This window comes from Antechinus flavipes, chromosome 4 (genome assembly GCF_016432865.1).
Source record: "Antechinus flavipes isolate AdamAnt ecotype Samford, QLD, Australia chromosome 4, AdamAnt_v2, whole genome shotgun sequence".
NCBI lineage: Eukaryota > Metazoa > Chordata > Mammalia > Dasyuromorphia > Dasyuridae > Antechinus > Antechinus flavipes.
Window position 1 is genome coordinate 331,737,478 of NC_067401.1, and position 19,532 is coordinate 331,757,009.

The 19,532-nt window shown below is 31.6% G+C and overlaps 1 protein-coding gene across 1 annotated transcript in view; it reads left to right on the plus strand.

Moving 5' to 3' along the window:
• UTRN (utrophin) overlaps positions 1-19,532 on the plus strand; it is a 559,804-nt gene that overhangs the window by 135,899 nt on the left and 404,373 nt on the right. The window contains exons 22-26 of the mRNA XM_051997902.1: positions 1,889-2,101; positions 9,778-9,891; positions 11,207-11,362; positions 14,652-14,822; positions 17,259-17,438. Coding sequence (XP_051853862.1) covers positions 1,889-2,101; positions 9,778-9,891; positions 11,207-11,362; positions 14,652-14,822; positions 17,259-17,438 — 834 coding nt within the window. The remainder of the gene's footprint in view (positions 1-1,888; positions 2,102-9,777; positions 9,892-11,206; positions 11,363-14,651; positions 14,823-17,258; positions 17,439-19,532) is intronic.

A 19,532-nucleotide genomic window follows, 5' to 3' on the forward strand; every position in this document is an offset into this window, starting at 1 on the left:
AGCACACAGACTTTTAAGTTACTCTCTCTTTCTTTTCCCTGTGATGGCCACATATTTTAAAATCAGCCGGAGTCAGAAATTCAGGTTAAGGGAAAATTTTCAATCTTTATTCTTTGTGGAGGTGAAGGGGGATGGCGATAGGAATGTGAGCAGCCATGACACAAACTCGGCCAACAGTTTTTCTGCTTCTCTCTCTCCACCCACCAAAATTGTCCCTATGTCATTTCCTATATAATACATCAGAACTTGCACAAAGAGTGGGCAGAGGCCATTCTTTCTCCAAGCATATATTAATAGAGTATGGTCCAGTTACTATTTAGCCTCATGTACTTGGGACCTCAGTGCATCAACTCGAGCTTCAGCCCATTACATTTTCCTTATATAACCTGTTGTTCCAGTGGTCATTTTACATTTTATTTATTTAATGGATCATATTGCACTGACTTTTTGCTCCATTTTTGTTTCCAGATACACTATTCAATTGAAACTGCTGTAAGATTGCCATGATCTTTAAATTTTTCACTCTGGGTTTTTTTTTTCTTTATTCTAAATTTAATTGTCTTCCTGATAATTTTGCCCAAGATAATTTTTCCTCCCTGACATCCATAGGATAGCAACTTAGAATTGAAAGGGATCTGGGGCAGCTAGGTGGTGCAGTGGATAAAGCACCAGCCCTGAAATCAGCAGAACCTGATCAAATCTGGCCTCAAACACTTAATACTTCCTAGCTGTGTGTCCCTGGGCAAGTCACTTAAGGCCAATTGCCTCAGGGGAAAAAAAACTGAAAGGGACCCTAGAAGTTATCTAGTCCGGCCTTTTATATTACAAATGAATAAGGTCAAGACTTTCAGCAAGTTTTTTAAAGTCATAGAGATGCTTAATGGGAAGAACTGGGATTTGAATCCTGGACTTTTGATTAAAAAATGTGCCCTTCTCTCTCTCTCTCTTCCCCCTCCCCCCCCCCTTTTTTTTCCCCCCAAGGCTTCATTGGCTCTTACTTTGACATTGTTGTTGTTTTAGTCTGCCTTTTCTGGATAATTAACTCCTCTTACCCTTTAAATGTGTTCTTTCTCAAGAATCAACATAATGAATCATCTTTTTTATTAAACCATGATGAGGGTTTTACAATCCTTAAAATTGCCCTCTTTTATAATATGAGTTTTCTTTGAATTCCCTTTCTCCCTTACACAGCTAATCTGTTCTTTTATCATAATTTATTCCTTTACTCTTCCCAACACTTCTCACATTTCTCTCAACTCTTAGAGCCACTCTTCTGGTTTAAACCTTCTTCTTTGCTTTCTTGCAATCCATCAGTGACCTCCTTTTGGTTCTCCTATCTTCGTACTTTCCACCTTTTTTTTTTCACATATTCACTAAATTAATATTCCTGAAACACAGGTTTGATCATATCATTCTTCTTTGTGAAAAATATTTAGTGGTTCCCTCTTGGAGAAAATAAAAACTTAACTTGGCATTTAAAACACTATGCAGCATGTAATACCTCAACAGTGACTCTTCCTCATCTCTTTAATTCATTCCCATATTTATTTTTTCATCTTATAATCAATAGTTGTCTTTAAGATTCAGCTTTGATGTCCTTTCCTAAGCAAAGCCTGTGCCTGTTGATTCCCTTAATTGATTTCCCTCTTAAAATTTCTTATCTACATACTTTCAGCAGAAGTTTTCTTGGTAGGCACTGCTATTATTACATTTTGAGCCTTAGCATCTAACACTGCACTTTGAACACAGTATTTTGTTTTAATCATATTTATTTTATTAGTGTCATTTTTTGACAAAATATCTATAGAAAATCCCCATTCTTGTTAAATAACTATACATGTATAAAAACAGAGGGCTACAGATAATCATAATCTCTTCTTTTTTTCAGACTCTTGAAGAAATATTTGCAGATCAGAAACCTTCACTGGATAAACTTGCAGAAGACACAAAGAATCTAGAGCAATGTGCACCCCATGATATAAAAAATAAATATCAGCAAGAGTTTGAGAATGTTCAAGAAAAGTGGAATGGGCTAAAGGCCAGGGTCTCCAAAGACATTCATCTGCTAGAAGAAATTATTCCAAAACTGAAAGTGTTTGAGGTAAATATCAACTTTGTTAGGCATTTAAGCTCAGTCATATAGTAAAATAGCAATTAAAATGTGTAAAGCTTTTACTTTTCAGTTCTTGGCATTAGTTCCTGTCACCATCTTAATTATGTGCTTAAAACTGGATTCACAACTTGCTTGCAAAATGCATGTCATTTACTCAGCAAAAAGTGCTGCTGCTGCTGCTGCTGCTTCTTGTTCTTGTTTTCTTTCTCTTCCTCCTCCCTCCTCTATCTCCTCCTCTTCCCTCCTTCTCTTCTTCCTTTCTCCCCCCTTCTCTCTTCTCCTTTCTCCTTCCTCCCTCTTCTCCTCTCTCCTTTTTTTTCCTCCCTCCTCCTTCCTCTCTCCTCCTTTCTTCTACTTCCTCTCCCTTCTTTTTTCCTCCCTCTTCTCTTCTCTTTTTCCCTCCCTTTTCTTTTCTTCTCTTCTCCCTCTTCTTTTCTTCTCCCTTCACTCTCCTTTCTCTTCTCTCCCCCTTTTCCTCTCTCCTCTCTTCTCCTTTCTCCTCTTTTGTTTTTTCTCCTCCCTCCTTTCTTCTTTTTTCTCCTCCCCCCTTTCTCCTCCAGCCTTTCTATTTCTTTCTTTTCCTTCTTCTCTCCTCCTTTCTCTTTCTCCTCTTTCTTCTTTCTTTTTCTTTTTGCCTTCTTGGAAAGATTTTATAGAGGAGGTGAGCTTTGAGATGCACATTAGAGATTTTGAGCAAGAATTGGTAGTGGCTGGCTGAAATGTGGGACTGTGTGAAAGAGCTCAATATCAGTTAAGTCGTGCATAAAGAGAACCGGAAAGAGTTTAGCTTAAGTAGAATAAGAGAAATAATAGCTTAGTTGGTGGAGGTTTGCATGGTGTTAGAATGAGAAGTGAGCAGTCTCTCAGGAAACATTATGAAGTGCCTATATGTGATTGAGGTGGCATTTAAAATGGTCATTGTTTTCTGATGGTTACATTTCTTAAAGTTGAGATATAGTTAGTTCAAAAGGAGAAATCTATGGAGAACTAGATAAATGTAGCTTATCCAATGGGCACCTTTGACAGAAAGATATGCTCATGTGATGGAATATTATTGTTCTGAAAGAAACGATCAGCAGGATGATTTCAGAGAGGCTTGGAGAGACTTATATGAGCTGATGCTCAGTGAAAAGATCAGAACCAGGAGATCATTGTACACAGCAACAAGAAGATTATATGATGATCAACTCTCGTGGACGTGGCTCTTTTCAACAATGAGATGGTTCAGGCTAATTGCAATGATCTTGTGATCATGAGAGCCATCTACACCCAGAGAGAGGGCTGTGGGAACTATGTGTGGATCACAATATAGCATTTTCACTCTTTTTGTTGTTGCTTTCTTGCCTTTTATTTTTTTTTCCTTTTTGATATAATTTTTTTTGTAAAGCAAGATAATTGTATAAATATGTATGAATATATTGGATTTAACATATATTTTTATCATGTTTAACATATTTTGGATTACTTGCCATCAAGGGTGGGGAAAGGGGGAGAAATTGGAACACAAGGTTTTGCAAGGGTTAATATTGAAAAATTATCCATGCATATGTTTGGAAAATAAAAAGCTTTTATTAAAAAAAGGAAAGCTATTCACTTCAGATCAGCATCTTAAATTATGGTTTTAAAGACTGCTCTGTATAAATCTCAACTGAATATTCGATAAATCAGCGATATTGAAATTGATCATTGGTTGGTGTGGATATGCATTGTCTCTAATCTAGTGAATGCAGGAGTCATTCTAAATAAGTGGATAATCATTATAATAAATAACATTTACATAGCACTTACTATGTGCCAGATAGTGAGCTAAACTTTTAGTTTTACAATTATGATATAATTTGATTCATTTCATAATGACCCTGGGAGAAAAGTACTGCTTTCATTTCCATTTTACTGATGGAGAAACTGAGGCAAATGGAAATTACATGACTTGTCCAAGGTCACATAGCTAATAAATGTTTTAGGCTAGTTATTCCTGACTCTAGGCTCAGAGCTCTTTGTTTATAGCACCAACCTTATTGCCACATACTAGTATTATTTCAGCCTTGTAGAATAACCTTTGAAAAATGTGATTGGACATTTGGATTCATTCATCACATTGTACATTTATATATTTAGGATGGAGGGGAATATCATTTGCCTGTTTGACTTTAATAAATACATATTTTTTAATGATGTCAGATCATGTAACTGCTTCTGAATGATAAAATCATATCTTTTCATTTTAGACAGAGACTACATTTTCCTAATGGGATAGTGCTTCTTCTCTCCTGTTTTTTTTTTTTTTTTTAAACTTTAAAGGGGTTGTTCTTTTATTTTTTGGAATATCTCTAAATTGTTATTGAAAAACATTACCAGTAGAAATCCTCTGTAATTCCACTGCTAAAAATATTCAGTTATGGATTTGACTTATTTACCTTGGACCCTCTTTTCCCAGATTCTTTCAGGTCTATTTAGTAAATGAGTTGTGTAGTACTTTGTAATTTAGATTTGATACTATTGGATAGTATTTAATTCCTTAAATGAAGAAACTTAGCCATGGATGTTATCCTAAGCAGGAATCATGTTGAAGAGTCAGTCGGTTTTTAAGACAAAATAAATATATCATTTGTGATTATATCCTTGTTATGTACTAGTTTTCATGAATTTTTTAAAAAGTAATGAACATGTTTTATTGAAATGCAAGTATGCCCTAAGTCTTAGTTTTAAGTACATTTTAGCAGATCGATGTTGCCACAGCAGAATAGAAAGTTTATTGTTCTTAGCTCTCCTTTGTTAATATGGATGTTTCTTTTCAGCATTTTTGTTGTCAATGAATACTCTAAAATAATGTAGAAAAAAAATGATTACTTCCACCACCACTTTAAGGGCCCCTAACTGTGGTTTCACTTGTCAGATCCACTAGGGTCCCGGTTTAGCATTTGGCTGCAAAAACCAGAATCACAATTTATAGGAATTCCAACAGATGGAGGAGGAGCAAAAGAAATGCCAGGAATTTAACCTCAAATTATTCTAGGGAGGGAGTCCGATCAAAATAAGTACTACTTTATTTGGACTTCTGAATCATGTTCTCTGCAAATGACAAAAATGGTTTGATAGTATAGTATTGGATCCCTCTGCTGAATATTTGAAGAAATCATTAGAATACTCTAAGGGACAAAGAGTACTTAACCCTCGAAATCCCTATTGTTATCATTTATTCTTTTAAGTTCTGAGCTCCAAGGTCTTCTCTATTTTAAAGGATTTCTTTTGTTCAGATTACTATGGGTTTTGATGTGAGTGATGGAGACATCAGACAATAGTAGGTACCAAAAGTTAGGGCTTGGTAATAGGAAGAATCACAATGGTCATTCTCTTTGGCCAAAGGTAGATTTGTTTAGGGGAATAGGTTATAGACAAAATGAAGGATACAATAGACAGTAGGAATGGTTCAATATGAAATAGAGTGGGAGAGTGTATGAAAGACAAGTTCCTGGAAGGATTTGGCTTAGATGTAAGGAATTGAGTTGTGGTAAGTTGAGAAGCGTAGTGGAGTTAGGAGAGATACCATATGGCATGGGGGAAGGAGAAAGACACCACAAGGCAGAGTGCTGTGGCAGGCTGACCCAAAAGAATTTAGCCATCATGAGATGGCCTATAAGTAGATTTTATGGGGAAAATTTAACCTCAGGGACATGACTGGGATTTCTGACAGGGTAAGGCAAGGTAAGACTTCTTGAAATCCTTACAGAGGGTGGGTTTGACATAACTTGTATTTCTGACTAGATGACCCCTCCCCCCAATTGATCAGCTTAAGTGATCTCTATCAGTGCCTTTTCCTTGCTTGCCTGAGGGATCAATTTAGTTTCTCTCTGTCCAACATACCATTCACTATCTTATTACTTTTAGGTACAGCAGTTTTTTTTTTTAAAGGTTATATCCATTGTCAATATAAAGTAATTATTAAATAAAATAAAATAAAATATTAAAAAAAAAGAAAAAAGAAAAAAAATAAAGGTTATATCCATGTATTTTGGTTTAAATCATGTATATCTATATATATATATAGATATATCCCTTTTCCTTGGCCAATCTACTGTTATAACAAAGATTAAAAAAAAAGAAAAAATACATGTAGTTGAACAGTCATTCCACACAGTAATTGTATCATATGCTACATGTAGTGTTCCACCTTTTTAGTACCCTATCTCTGTAAAGATGGGATGGAAGTTCCTTTTTTTTTTTCCCAGTTCTTTTAGGTCACATTTGAAGATCATAATTATCTGACTTTTAAGGTTTTTGTTTGTTTGGTTTATTCTTTATATTTATAGTGCTATATTATTTTAGGTGTTTTTTTCTGATTCTTTTTTTTTCTCCACTTTATATCAGTTAATATAAATTATTTCATACTTCTCTGAACTTTCGGTATGCATTGTTTCTTATGGCATAGTGATAATCCAGCTTATTTATATTCAGCCATGTTTTAAGTCATTTCAGAGACATTATTATAATTGACATAAACAAGATCAATAGGTCTGCTAATTCAAAAAAGTTTAGAAATTGTTACTTAGGATGAATGATATGTTGGGAATTTTGACAATTTTTTTATTTTATTACTTAACATGTATCACTATTACCTCTATAGTAAAAGGCCTTTTTAAAATTTATTTATTTAAAATTATATGTGTGGGGTGTGTGTGTGTGTGTATAAAATTTCATTTAATTAGCATTTAGTTTCTTTCCTCTTCTTTTGTGGGGTAGGGAGTGATTCCTCCATTTTTACAAGAAAAACAAAACTGTTCTAGAAATTTTTTGTAGAAAAGCAGTAAAAAATAATCCATATTGATCACATCCAATAATTATGACTCAGTGTGCAATATTACATTATCATCTGTATTAAAATAGAGATGTAGGTAGCATTCTTCATTATTGGTACTTTAGATTCATGTCTGTTCTGTCAGTTCTTTAATCATTAAAAGTTTTTGTCTTTGCAATGATGTCATACAGATTATTTTCCTGATCCTGTGTCTTAATATATACATGTCTATCTAGATTCTCTGAAATGATCTTTTTTTATCATTTTTTTAAACACAGTATATTCTTAACACAATCATATCCCATAATGTATTTATCTAATCTTCAGTTGATGGGCAGTCCTTTAAATTTCTAATTTTTCCTCTAACATTAAATCTGAAAAGTAATATCATTCTTGTTTCTCCAACATAAATCGATGAGTTAAAGTCAATTTGGTTCAGAGCACATCTTGATTTAAAACAGCATTGGTAATGACAATTCTAGACTTTAATGACCTAGAAGCAATTAGAATGTACAAAAAATAAGACATTGGGCTGAGAATCAGGATTATTGGAAGTGAAATTTGACTGCAAACATTTATTAGCTTTTTAACCCTAGGTAAATAATAGAATCTTTGTCTGCCTTAGTTTACTCAGCCATTAAATAGTTATAATAATAGCAACTAACTTCCATGATTGTTATGAGGATAACATGAGATAATATTTGTAAAGTGTTTAGCACAATTGCTGACATATTGCACACAGTAGGCATTTAAAAAGTCCTTCCTTCTCACATTTCCTTCTTTCTTATATAATTTCTTATGTAACTATGATCTTCAGTACCACATTATTATTTTTTGTGTAGTAATTTAGTAGGGTTTTTTTTTTTGTTTTTTTTTTTTGTTTTTTTGGAGAAGACTAAAGTAATTGGCCTAGACATGACTTATATTTATATGAATATTTAAAAAAATAATTAAGAAAACCTCTACTAATATTTACTTGGTTTTTTTCATGTTTCCTATTCAACTCCTTTGTCTTTGAAGGCTACTAAGATTTGCTTTTATTTTGAATTCCCTTTCAAATAATTAGCCAGCAACATAAGAAATATGAGATACTAGGTTTTACTTCTGGATTAAGTAACAGATTTGTTAGGGAGCAGTACAAAGTTTAGAAATACCAGTTCTGTGTGACTCTGGAGGAATAATACTTTATGTTCTTCATATTCATGAGGAAACATGAAAATCTTCATGGTATTATTTCTAGCTATGCTTTAACTGCGATTGAATCTGTGAAACTGAAATGTACCTAGTCAAACCAAAAACAAAGAAAAACTTCACAACTGATAGCCTTGTTTTCCTCCCTGTCTGATCACTGAAGGAATTTGTTTTACTTGACTGTATGTTACAAGAAATTTGTTTCCTGTTCTTTTTTTTTTTTAATGGTGTTGAGGAGTGGGAGAAAAAATACATTAAAATAGTTTTGAAAAATTGAAATAGTTTGAAAAAATTAAAAAAAGTTTTGAAATAGTTTTGAAAGTGAAATCCACTTTCACGAGGTCATTTTATTATGCATTTTACTTGTTTTACCTTGTTTACAAGATGCCTCTCATAAAATGGTAATAATCTATAATTGTATATATAGGGCATATCAATAATGCTTAAAATATATATGTAATTAATGAGCAGAACTTAAGGAAAATACATTTCATAACAATGTAAGAACAATATTTTAAAGCATTAGATTTATCCATCAAAATAACAAGTTATTTTGTGACAAACTATCTGCCAATGGAAAATTAGAGCCAAAACTGTATGATCGCATATCAGAGATGGTATAGAAAGGATTTATGGTACTGTGTTAGAGGGTGGTTTAATTGCTCCAATATCATGTGTGTGTGTGTGTGTGTGTGTGTGTATGTGTGTGTGTGTGTGTGTGTGTTTTAAGTCTTTTATAACCATGTGTGGATTAGGTTGTTAATCATGTATATTTAAATTCCAGGAGCATCTTCTAGAGGGGAATCAGAGTAATTATTGTTAAAGATGCTGGGATTTAAAATACGAAAATTTAATTTAAATTAAAATTCAAAATCTTGCATTTTATCTGTTTGTTTTACTTTTTTTGAGAGAAGCTACTCCCATTGGGAGTATCTTAGAGTTAATACTTTAAATTTATGTTCATATACTTTGATATGTACTTGTTCTCTTCTCTATCAGAATGTAAGCTCCTTGAGAGGAGGGATTGCTTTTGTCTTTGTTCTTGTATCCTAAGTGCCTAGCACAGTGTTTAATACGTTTTATGTATTTGTTGACTGATTTATTAACAAATTGATATTTTTATTTTTGCTAACCTTGGAGTGGCTCAGTGCCAACAACTAAAAAAAGGTGCCAAGCGGTATTTATTATTATATACATTCATTATTTATTTCATCCCTTGGTGTGGATAATTTGTGGAAAAAAGGTAAAAATATCTTTATAATAATTTGCCTCAAATATCAGCATGAAAAAAAATTAACTGCCATTAACCAAGATGCCATTAAAAAAAAAAAGCCTGGGACATTCATAAATTTTTAAAGTACATAATAGCTTACATTTATAAGTAAAATTTTTTAATAACATAATTTTTAATTCCATTGAGATATTTAGCTGATAGTATGTAATTTGGGGAATAAAATACATTATTTCTGTTAACTATTTATTTGGACATGAAAAGAGCTTGTTGATGAATGAAGAAAATAATTCTGCCGTGAATAATTTACAAAAGGAAGCAAGAATAGATGGAAATGATACTATTAAAGTTGTCCAAAGTTGATCTGTTCAATAGCAATTGGTCATGAGATGTAGGAGTTTGTTTAACATTGACTGATATCCCCTTTCTTTACTGTGTTTGATTTAGGCTGATTCTAATGTCATTGAGAAGTGGATGGATGGTGTGAAAGACTTTTTAATGAAAGAACAGATCATCCAAGGAGATTCTGAAGGGCTTCAGAGACAGCTTGATCAATGCAATGTGAGTTTTGTTGCTATTTGAAGACTAGTATAATATTTTGTTTTATCTTCCTTATGATTTGCTTCTAATGTATGGCTTTATAGTTGATAGTTTAAAAAAAAAGATGGGCAGTTTTCACATTTTCATTTTAATCCTAACATTTGTGTATGAGGAATGCCTTGGCATTTTGTATAGAGAATTCGATTTCAAATTACTTAGTTTTAAGTCCTCTCTGTGATCCATACTATCTGTATGATTTCTCACCCTTCATTGTTTCAAACAACTCTCTTAAGAATATAGATTGCATATGTGTGTTAATAATGGGAGTTTGCAAACAAATTTTTCTCTATCCTAATGAAATTATGAATTTGAATCACCTTCATCAAATATGAGGAGTATTGTATTTTGAAAGCATCTTTAAAGACATATCTAAATTTTGTTTTAGATTTTATAATTATAGTAACAGTTTATAAGAATTATAGCTTGAAGGGAATTTAAAGGTCATCTGATGCAACCTTTTCATGTTATAGATGAGGAAGTTTATTTTGACTTTTTAGATGGACTTGGAATCCTAAACTTGGAGTGGGAAAGAATTGAGATTGAATCTTGCCTCAGACAATTACCAGCTTTGGGACTCTGGCAAACTGCTTAAGTTCTCTTTTTCATATCTGTAAAATGGGAATAATAATAATAGTACCTATTTCACTGGCTTATGAAGATGACCAAATTATAATTCAAAGTACAAGATACTTTGCAAACCATAAGTCACTTTTATGATAATGAAATTAATTTTTTCTTTTGATATTTCATAGCATATTAATTGGACTTTTTGTAAGACATTTTCAGTTTAAATTTGTAAGACTAATACAAAAATGTGAACATTTTCTTAAATTATTATATATTGTTTAATCATTTTGCTTCACAATTCTGGGATAAGGGAGAATTATTTACATTCCATTTAGACAGCTATAGTTCCATTAGTACTATATGTCACCAATAAATCCATAGTCTGGGATGGCAAGAGTGTGCTTAATCCCTTTCCAGTGGTATGGTTGTGAGGAATTTCTCATTAGGAAATGTCCTCCAAAAATACAGTCCTATGGTTTCAAAAAAAGTGTTATAAATTTTGTCATTTATTGAAATAATTATGCCTACAAAATAAGGAACAGAATTTTAATGAACACTCTTAATATTTAACAAAGTAGGAATGAATTGACATAAAATAAAAAGACAAGCCTATTTGTACTCTGTGTAGCCTTTCAAATTCTTATTGAAGTTTTTTTTTTTTAACTTTTGATTTTATTTTCATAAACAAGTGTTTTTCTTGTGTTCATAGGCATTTGTTAATGAAATGGAAACAATTGATTCATCTCTTAAAGAAATGAAGGAAATAGAGTCTGCTCTAAAAAGCCATCCAGTTGCTGGAGTTAAAACTTGGATGCAGAGTGTGCTTGTGGACTATCAGACACAGTGGGAGAAACTAAGCAAGCAAGTAAGTTTTGTAATCATAATTGTATATTCTTACTTAGCATTTGACAGGATTTTAGCATGCTTTTTTTTTAAAACAATTTTTATTTTTTCAGTCAATAACTATTATCCCTTTTTTTCTTCTCTCCCGTTCTTTCCTTCTCACCTGTTTTGTGGAATTCTGGGTCATTGTTACATTTATTAGAGTTATTATTACTGTATAAACTGCTCTTTGATTTCTGAGAATTGTTTGAAGCAATGAAGTATGAGTGTTAGGTCATCATTCAGATCATATAGATCATGGAGAGGACTTAAAAACTAGATAATTTTGATTTGAAGTCTAATTCTCTGTACAAAATGCCAAGGCATCCCTCAAACACTGCATTAGTTCTTCCTCTCCCCCCCCCCCCCCCCAAATAGTTTTTTATTTTTCCAAATACATGTGAAGATAGGTTTTAACATTCATTTTTGAAAGACCTTGTTTTCCAAATTTTTCTTCCTCCTTTCCTTACTTCCCCTTCTTGCAAAAAGCAAGCATTATGATATAAGTTAAATTTGTGTGATCCTTTTAAACATATTTCTGTATTTGTCATGCTGTGCAAAAAAAAATCAGAATGAAAGGGGAAAAACCACGAGAAAGTATTTTCACCTTTTTAAAAATTGTTTTTCTATGCTTTGATCCACATTCAGTTTTCATAGTTCTCTCTTTAGATGTGGATGGCATTTTCCATCTTCACTTTATCTGAATTTCTGCATTACTTCTTATCAATGTCCCCAAGTTTCTGAAAATATTCTTTTTTGTCATTTCTTATGGCTCCATTTATGGCATAATTTATTTAGCCTTTCTTTCTTCAGTCTCTGAACAACTACTTAGTTCCAGATCTATAACATCACAAATCTTCTTCTTCTTCTTATTTTTTTTAAATAAATGAGTCCTCTTTTTAAAAAAATTGCTTTGGAAATTATATTTCTAATCCAATATTTCTTTACATTTTAAACTTTCACTTTCTTCCCTTCCTTCCTTCAAACTGCAACCCCCCCCTCCCTCCAATCCCTTAAAAGTAGCATAGTCAAGGTAAGGAAACTCACACATTGATTTTTTTACAAAGGTGAGTTTTGTTCTGTACCTTCAGTCTATATTTTTATATAATCAAGATTATCAGTTTTATTGGTCTCTTGTATGGTAATAGATTCTTTGCTTGCCTGCTATTGTCAAAAGTATCACTTTCTTTTATCATCCGATTTATGCTGTGATTTTAAATTTCTAAATAAATATCCTTTTAGAGCTTATTGTGATATGTGATGTGGAGGGAGTTGTAAACTTAATTTTACTTTTCCCACAGTTTTTGTTTTAATAGATAATTCTTACTCAAATTGTTAGTATCCTTGTGTTTTTACTACTGTTTTATTAGATTATTTCTTGATTTTGTATACTTAATCTGTTCCATTGCTAAATGTGTCTATATTTTAACCAATAGCGTTATCTTGATGATTATTAATTTGCTGCAGAATCTGAGATCAACACTACTAAAATCTTTCCTTTCTACTTTTTATCAAAATTTACCTTTGGATTCTTGATATTTTCTTCTTTCAGAAGACATGTTTTTTTCTATTTCTTTAACGTAATCCTGGGTAGTTTAAATGGTATGACATCATATAAATAAGTTAATTTAGATAGTATTATTGTACTTTATTGGCCCATCTTAATTATGAACAATATCTTACAAAGTATTTATCATTTATCTTTTTTTAAATTAAAAAGTGAAGAGTAGTAAAGAGTATTTTATGGTTGAAGTCGTAATTTCTATTTATATATGACTTTTAGATATTTTTTGCTTCTATAGTTACTTTGAATGTATAATTTTTTTCTGTTTCTTCTAGCTTTTTTCATAATATACTGAAAATTTGATTTTTTTTTGAGGTTGCATTTTCCCTTTGAATCTTATGATTTCTCTTCTGATTGATTTTTAAAATTTGATTCTCAAATCTATGTACTCACCTTTACCTACTACTTTTCAAATACACTTTGATGTTTTGCTTATACTTCAAACTTATAAGGTCTCAGATTCATCATCTCTTCTATTAAATCTGTCTTTCATTCTAATGTAATTTTTAAAGTTGATGACAATACCATGCCATTTATGTGCTCAAATCCTGTCATCTTTTATTTATCCATTTATTTTATTCATTATCCTCACATGTAGTCATTTGTAAAAACATTGGAATCTGCCTATTGAAAAATAAAAACAAAGCCCCCAAACTTTCCCTTCCTTTTCATTTCTGATTTTGTTATCTTAATTTAAACCCTTATTATTTTTATGCTGGACTATTATAATATACTTCTAAACTAATTTTCTTTCATCAACTATTCTCTTTTGTAATGTGTGAATATTTGTCAAAGTGATATTTGTAATGAACAAATATCCTCATATTAAAATCTCCTAAAACTATTCATGTTTTTTCCTTATTCTGTACCTTCACAAATTAGGAACACACACCCACACATGCATGCACATGAAATTTCTTATCTTTCTTTCATAGCTTACCTCAGGTGCTATTTCTTCTGTGATTTTTTTTTTCTCTATTCTATTAGTTAAGAATTCTCTCATCTTTGTTCCTCTCTGGCCCCTCAATTTCTTCTTTGTTATATACTTAATCATTTTGTAAGTTGTAATATAGTTAATTGTGTCTCACCATCCCTAATATCTAGGACAGATTAAGAATTTACATATTAGTTTCTATAAAGTGATTTCTTACCACCTTGAGTATTCCAAAGGACTTTGGACAAAGTCAGACATTCATGTGTTTCTTTCTTGATTTTATACTATTTAAATTGTTGTCTGGGAAAGGGAGAGAAAATGGAATAAGTAATAATTTAGATAGATTTCATTTTGTTCATTTCTCTTTCTACATCAAACATTCCAGCAAATTCCCAACATAAAAAAAATCAATAATACTTATAGACTTGAACATTCTATCTAAGCTATACCCAATCATGAAAAAAAAAAATGCCAGGAGGAGAAAGGTTGTTCAAGCTATCCCCACTTTTCTCAACTATCTTCAGGACATTTTTTCATTGCCTAATAGTTTACTATAGTATTAGAGTTGTTAGTTGCTAATACAGGAATTTTATCACTATGTTCTGCCTTTGGGAATATAATGCCTTGTGTTGTACTCTTGAAGAAATTCTATTTTGTCATTGCTACAGAATGGTGGATAGTTCATGCATTTTTTATGGTGTGATTTTTAATGCAATGTTTCAAGATTAATTTTTTTTTAATTACAAAAAACTTTTTGTAACAACTTTCTCCTAGATTGCTATTCAGAAAAATAAGTTATCTGAAAGTCAGGAAAAAGCTATGAATCTGAAGAAAGATTTGGCCGAGATGCAAGAATGGATGACTCAGGCCGAAGAAGAGTATTTAGAAAAGGATTTTGAATACAAATCACCAGAAGAACTAGAGAGTGCTGTTGAAGAAATGAAGGTAGGAATATAATAATAATAATAAAATTGGAATTAGGCTACTTTTTTCAATTGCTTCTGGGAACAAGAGTTTCTTTTTTCCTTTATATCTGAAACAATTTGCCTTTTCTGTTTGTTTTCATTCTTTTTTTTTTTTTTAAATGCCTGGGACACCTCAAGGTAGTTAGTTTAAATGATAGACTCTGTGTCATTTGGTAAGGCAAGAAAACCTATCACCACTCTTTTGACATCGAGAAAGCCTCCAGTATTTATTTCCCTCAAGTTTGTACTATGTAAATTGTTCAGTGCACTTTAAAAAAATACTCTGGGCAAGATGCCCAGCTTTCAAGTATTGCTTCAGTTGTCCTTGAGTGTTTTAGCTGACACAGAAACTATGACTTTAAAGGGCATTTTGATACACTTGAGAACAAGTAGTGACTCTTTTTAGCCAAAATTTAATCTGCCTGAATGTACAAGGTGAAGAAAATGTCCACCCAGTACCTCTGCTGAAAATAGCATTGTCTGTAGAATTAGTTTTGTTGCTTGGAGTCTTAGTGTTTTTGTTGGAACAAGTGCTTATTGATATAAGTGCCCTTGGGAAGCACTTACTTTTTATAAAAGGCATGTAAGGAATTTTGAATCATCAAGAATATCTGAAGTTAGCTTAAATTTTAAGAGGAGTCAACTCTTGCTTGTTTTTGCTGGTTTACTAGCATTGTTCTGATAGCTTTTAAATTATTGAAATTAATTGACCAGATGAGTGGACATCATTTAATTTTCTTATTCTTTTTTATTCTTTTGGCACATTTAATTCTTTCCAATTAAGCTGGGAAATTAAAGTGTAGCTAGATTATAGAAATTTTCAAAAAAAAGATAACCATTTTTCAATATTCAGAGATCTCATGAGACACCTTTCTTTTCTAGAATGGGGGAAGAATTTAGGGTAAAGAGAGATAAGGAGGAAAAAAAGTATAACCTTTGACTTCCCTTATATCTGTTTTTTACTGTATGTCTTTTATAGTTTTGTGTGAAATGTTAGAAGTATTCATTATGTATCATCAATCAATACTGAGATGTAAATAGAAAGAAGGAACTTGTAAAGCAGATATAATGATTTAAGGGATTATTTGGTATTTTGTATTATTTTTGGAGTTAATGTTTTCCATTAATGACAACTTTATGTGAAGACCTTGTTTTCATTTAAGATTAATTGCATTTAATTCTTTTCTTATATTTAGTGACAACATGGTCCAATGGAAAATTAGAAGATATGGGTCAATACTGACTGTGATTCTTAACCTTATGAACTTTATGACCTTCAATTTCTTTCTTTCTTTTTTTTTTTTTTTTGTGCTTAATTGACTTTATTTATTTATTTATTTTTAAAAATAATCTTTTATTGACAGAACCCATGCCAGGGTAATTTTTTACAGCATTATCCCTTGCACTCACTTCTGTTCTAATTTTTCCCCTCTCTCCCTCTACCTCCTCCCTCAGATGGCAAACAGTCCTTTATATGTTAAATAGGTTACAGTATATCCTACATACAATATATGTGTGCAGAACCGAGCAGTTCTTTTGTTGCACAGGGAGAATTGGATTCAGAAGATATAAATAATCTGGGAAGAAAAACAAAAATGCAAACAGTTTATATTCATTTCCCAGGGCTCTTTCTTTGGGTGTAGCTGCTTCTGTCCATTTTTGATCAATTGAAACTGAATAGCTCTCTTTATCGAAGAGATCCACTTCCATCAGAATACATCCTCAAACAGTATCGTTGTTGAGGTATATAATAATCTCCTGGTTCTGCTCATTTCACTTAGCATCAGTTCATGTAAACCTTCAATTTCTTAGCTTAACTCTCCTTAGCTTAGCTTAACGTTTAGTCAAACTATGGCATTGGATTAAATGAATGCTATGGTGTTTTTGATAGACTTTTAACATGACTTTGGTGGTTTAGTACCTCCGCTGATAGTTTATTGTGATCCTTAGGCGACCAACTAATTGAAACATACTTAGTTCTTGTGAAGGAAGCTGTACATTCTGCCTACTTCAGAATACTAAATACTACAAATTTAGTATTTACATTTAAAATGTTTTTAGGGAATGTTTTTGAAATTTAAAAGTCCATTGAATGAAGAAAAATGTTATGGCAAAAACTCCTGCATTCTGTTATTATTTTATTGAGAAGAATGGATTTATATTCAGATTTATATTTATTCATCCTTGTTGGAGAACATACTCTTTGAATATCAGATTTTACAGTTCTTTCTTTACTGTTTCTGTCTTTGTATTTTAAAAAAAAAAAGCCTTAAATGTAGTCAATTATGATAACTTTTAAATATTAATATTCTAATTAAAGTTTAGAAAGAAAATAAAAAAATTATAAAACAGTTGTAGAAAGGAGGAGTGGTTTTACCTATTTTTTACTTCAATATTTAAACATCTTTTTTCACAGAGGGCAAAAGAGGATGTGTTGCAGAAAGAGGTGCGAGTGAAGATTTTGAAAGACAGCATCAAGTTGTTAGCTGCAAAAGTGCCATCTGGTGGTGAAGAATTAACATCTGAGTTGAATGTTGTATTGGAAAACTATCAGCTTCTTTGTAATCGAATTCGTGGAAAATGCCATACATTAGAGGTTTATTTTTTCCCTTTTTGTCTCCCCCTTTCATGAAAATGCACCTGCAATTGGTCACCATTTATGCAAGTTTAGGAATGAAATTGTTTAGTAGTTTACTTGTCTTTACTACCTATTTATTTACTTTAATATCAATACTTAGTGGATCTTTAATTATACTGATATGAATACTGTTCCCAGTGTTGCATATTATAAGCCAGCTATTCTTTCTGTACCTTTGGGGCTATTCATGTCTTTCTGACATTTCTGTAGGAGGTAATCCCAGGATTCTCTTGGCATTGCATGAATACCAATGAGGCATATAGGCTAGTACCATTTTCTTCCTCTTCTCTAAGTATATTTCAATCCTTTCCCAATTTTGTATATTTTTCTTTTTAAAAATTTTTATTTGTAAGTCTTATTTTTGATTTGATCTTCATTTTTTATTATATCCCTTCTCCCCCTTTATTGAGTGAGTTACCCTTCCAATAAATAATAAAAAAGAAAGAGGGAAGGGAATGCATTTCAGCAGCACATTGGGAAGGAGAGAAAAAAAAAAAAAGAAAACCTATTTACAAGATAACTTTATCAGACATTTAAAAGGAATACAGCATGTTGTACACAATAGATTTTCAGTTTCATGGATAGTTTTTTTTTTCTTATTATACTCAGTTTTGGAAATGCTCATTTCCCCCATAAATTAAAAGTAAAATCAATAAAAACCATTAAGTTTCATATTTATAAAATATCACTTTATGTCACTTTTCCATTGGTAGCATCCAGTGTTTCACTCATGTCCCTCATGTGTTTCCCTTTGGCCTTCTGGGTTTTCGTAATCTTATTTCTTCTTAAACTATTTTGCTTCTTGCTTTTCAGCTAGGTAATTCTATTGCTAATTTAATTAATCCTCTGATGATGCAGAATCTCTAAAATGAAATCCATAATCACCCAATAATTCTGCCTAATTCTTTATATAATACAAACCAAATGGATCAAGACTCCCTGTGGTCTCCATTTGGGTGGACAACATAAAGAGCTAGTTCATCAATTTTAATATCTTTACCAACTACTTCATGGATAGTTTGGAATTGGAATTAAATAGGAGGAGAATGGGCTGGTTTTCAGAGAAATTAGGGGAAACAATAATTCCAATCTTCTCTCTAAAAATGTTTCATTTTTATAGACATTGATAGGAGTTTTTTCATTGTGTTTATTTTTGTTTCTGTGATCTAATATTGTGCCTAGTATATTATAGGCTTTTTATGGATTAATTGATTAGCACCAGTATTTTATATAGCTTACTTAAAGGAAATGAGGTTAAACTAGTTGTCAAGTGCTTTGGATTCTAATCTAAATTCTACAAGTAACCATCAATGTAACTATGGGTAAGTTTTTAGCTTTCTGGCTTTAAGGCTTTTTCATCTGTAAAATCGAGTGTCTTGGATTAGATGTTTTTAAAATGAATGGTGCAATATTTTTAAGGGAATTCATTATTATTACTCTAAATTTTTAAACACAGCATGCTTTACTGTTGTTCTGAGAGTGCTGTCCTTGGAGCCAGAAGAGAATTGGTTTTAAATCTTATTTCTCATCAGATTCTCTCTCAGACCATGTTCAAATTCTTTACATCTTTGAGCCTCAGATTCATCACCTATAGAATGCAAGTAGGAAAAGTTGTGCTGCCAGCTAGAGAGTATATATAAGAAACTTTGAAATCTTTAATAATGGAGCATGATTGGCAACTATTATTTTTATAAGTAGGAATCAATAAGAGGAATTAAAGAAAACATCCATAGACCTAGATTATATAACAGTTAATAAACACAACCACTTGTCTCTCATATTTTTATATTTTAACTATGTAATGATGACATAAATTGTATCTGAATGATTATAGCTTTAAACTTTAAGACATGTAATTGTAATAGTCTTATAATTTTATTCAGTATTTTGTCTTGAAGAAGATATACTCTATTTCATTCTTTTGATTAAAAATTGTCATTAAGATTGTCATTCTATGTATTGAGTGGAACACCTTTATGATCAATACTAACATTTAATTCACTAAAATATTATCACTTAATACTTTAAATTAGGGAATGCCATAATCAGGCA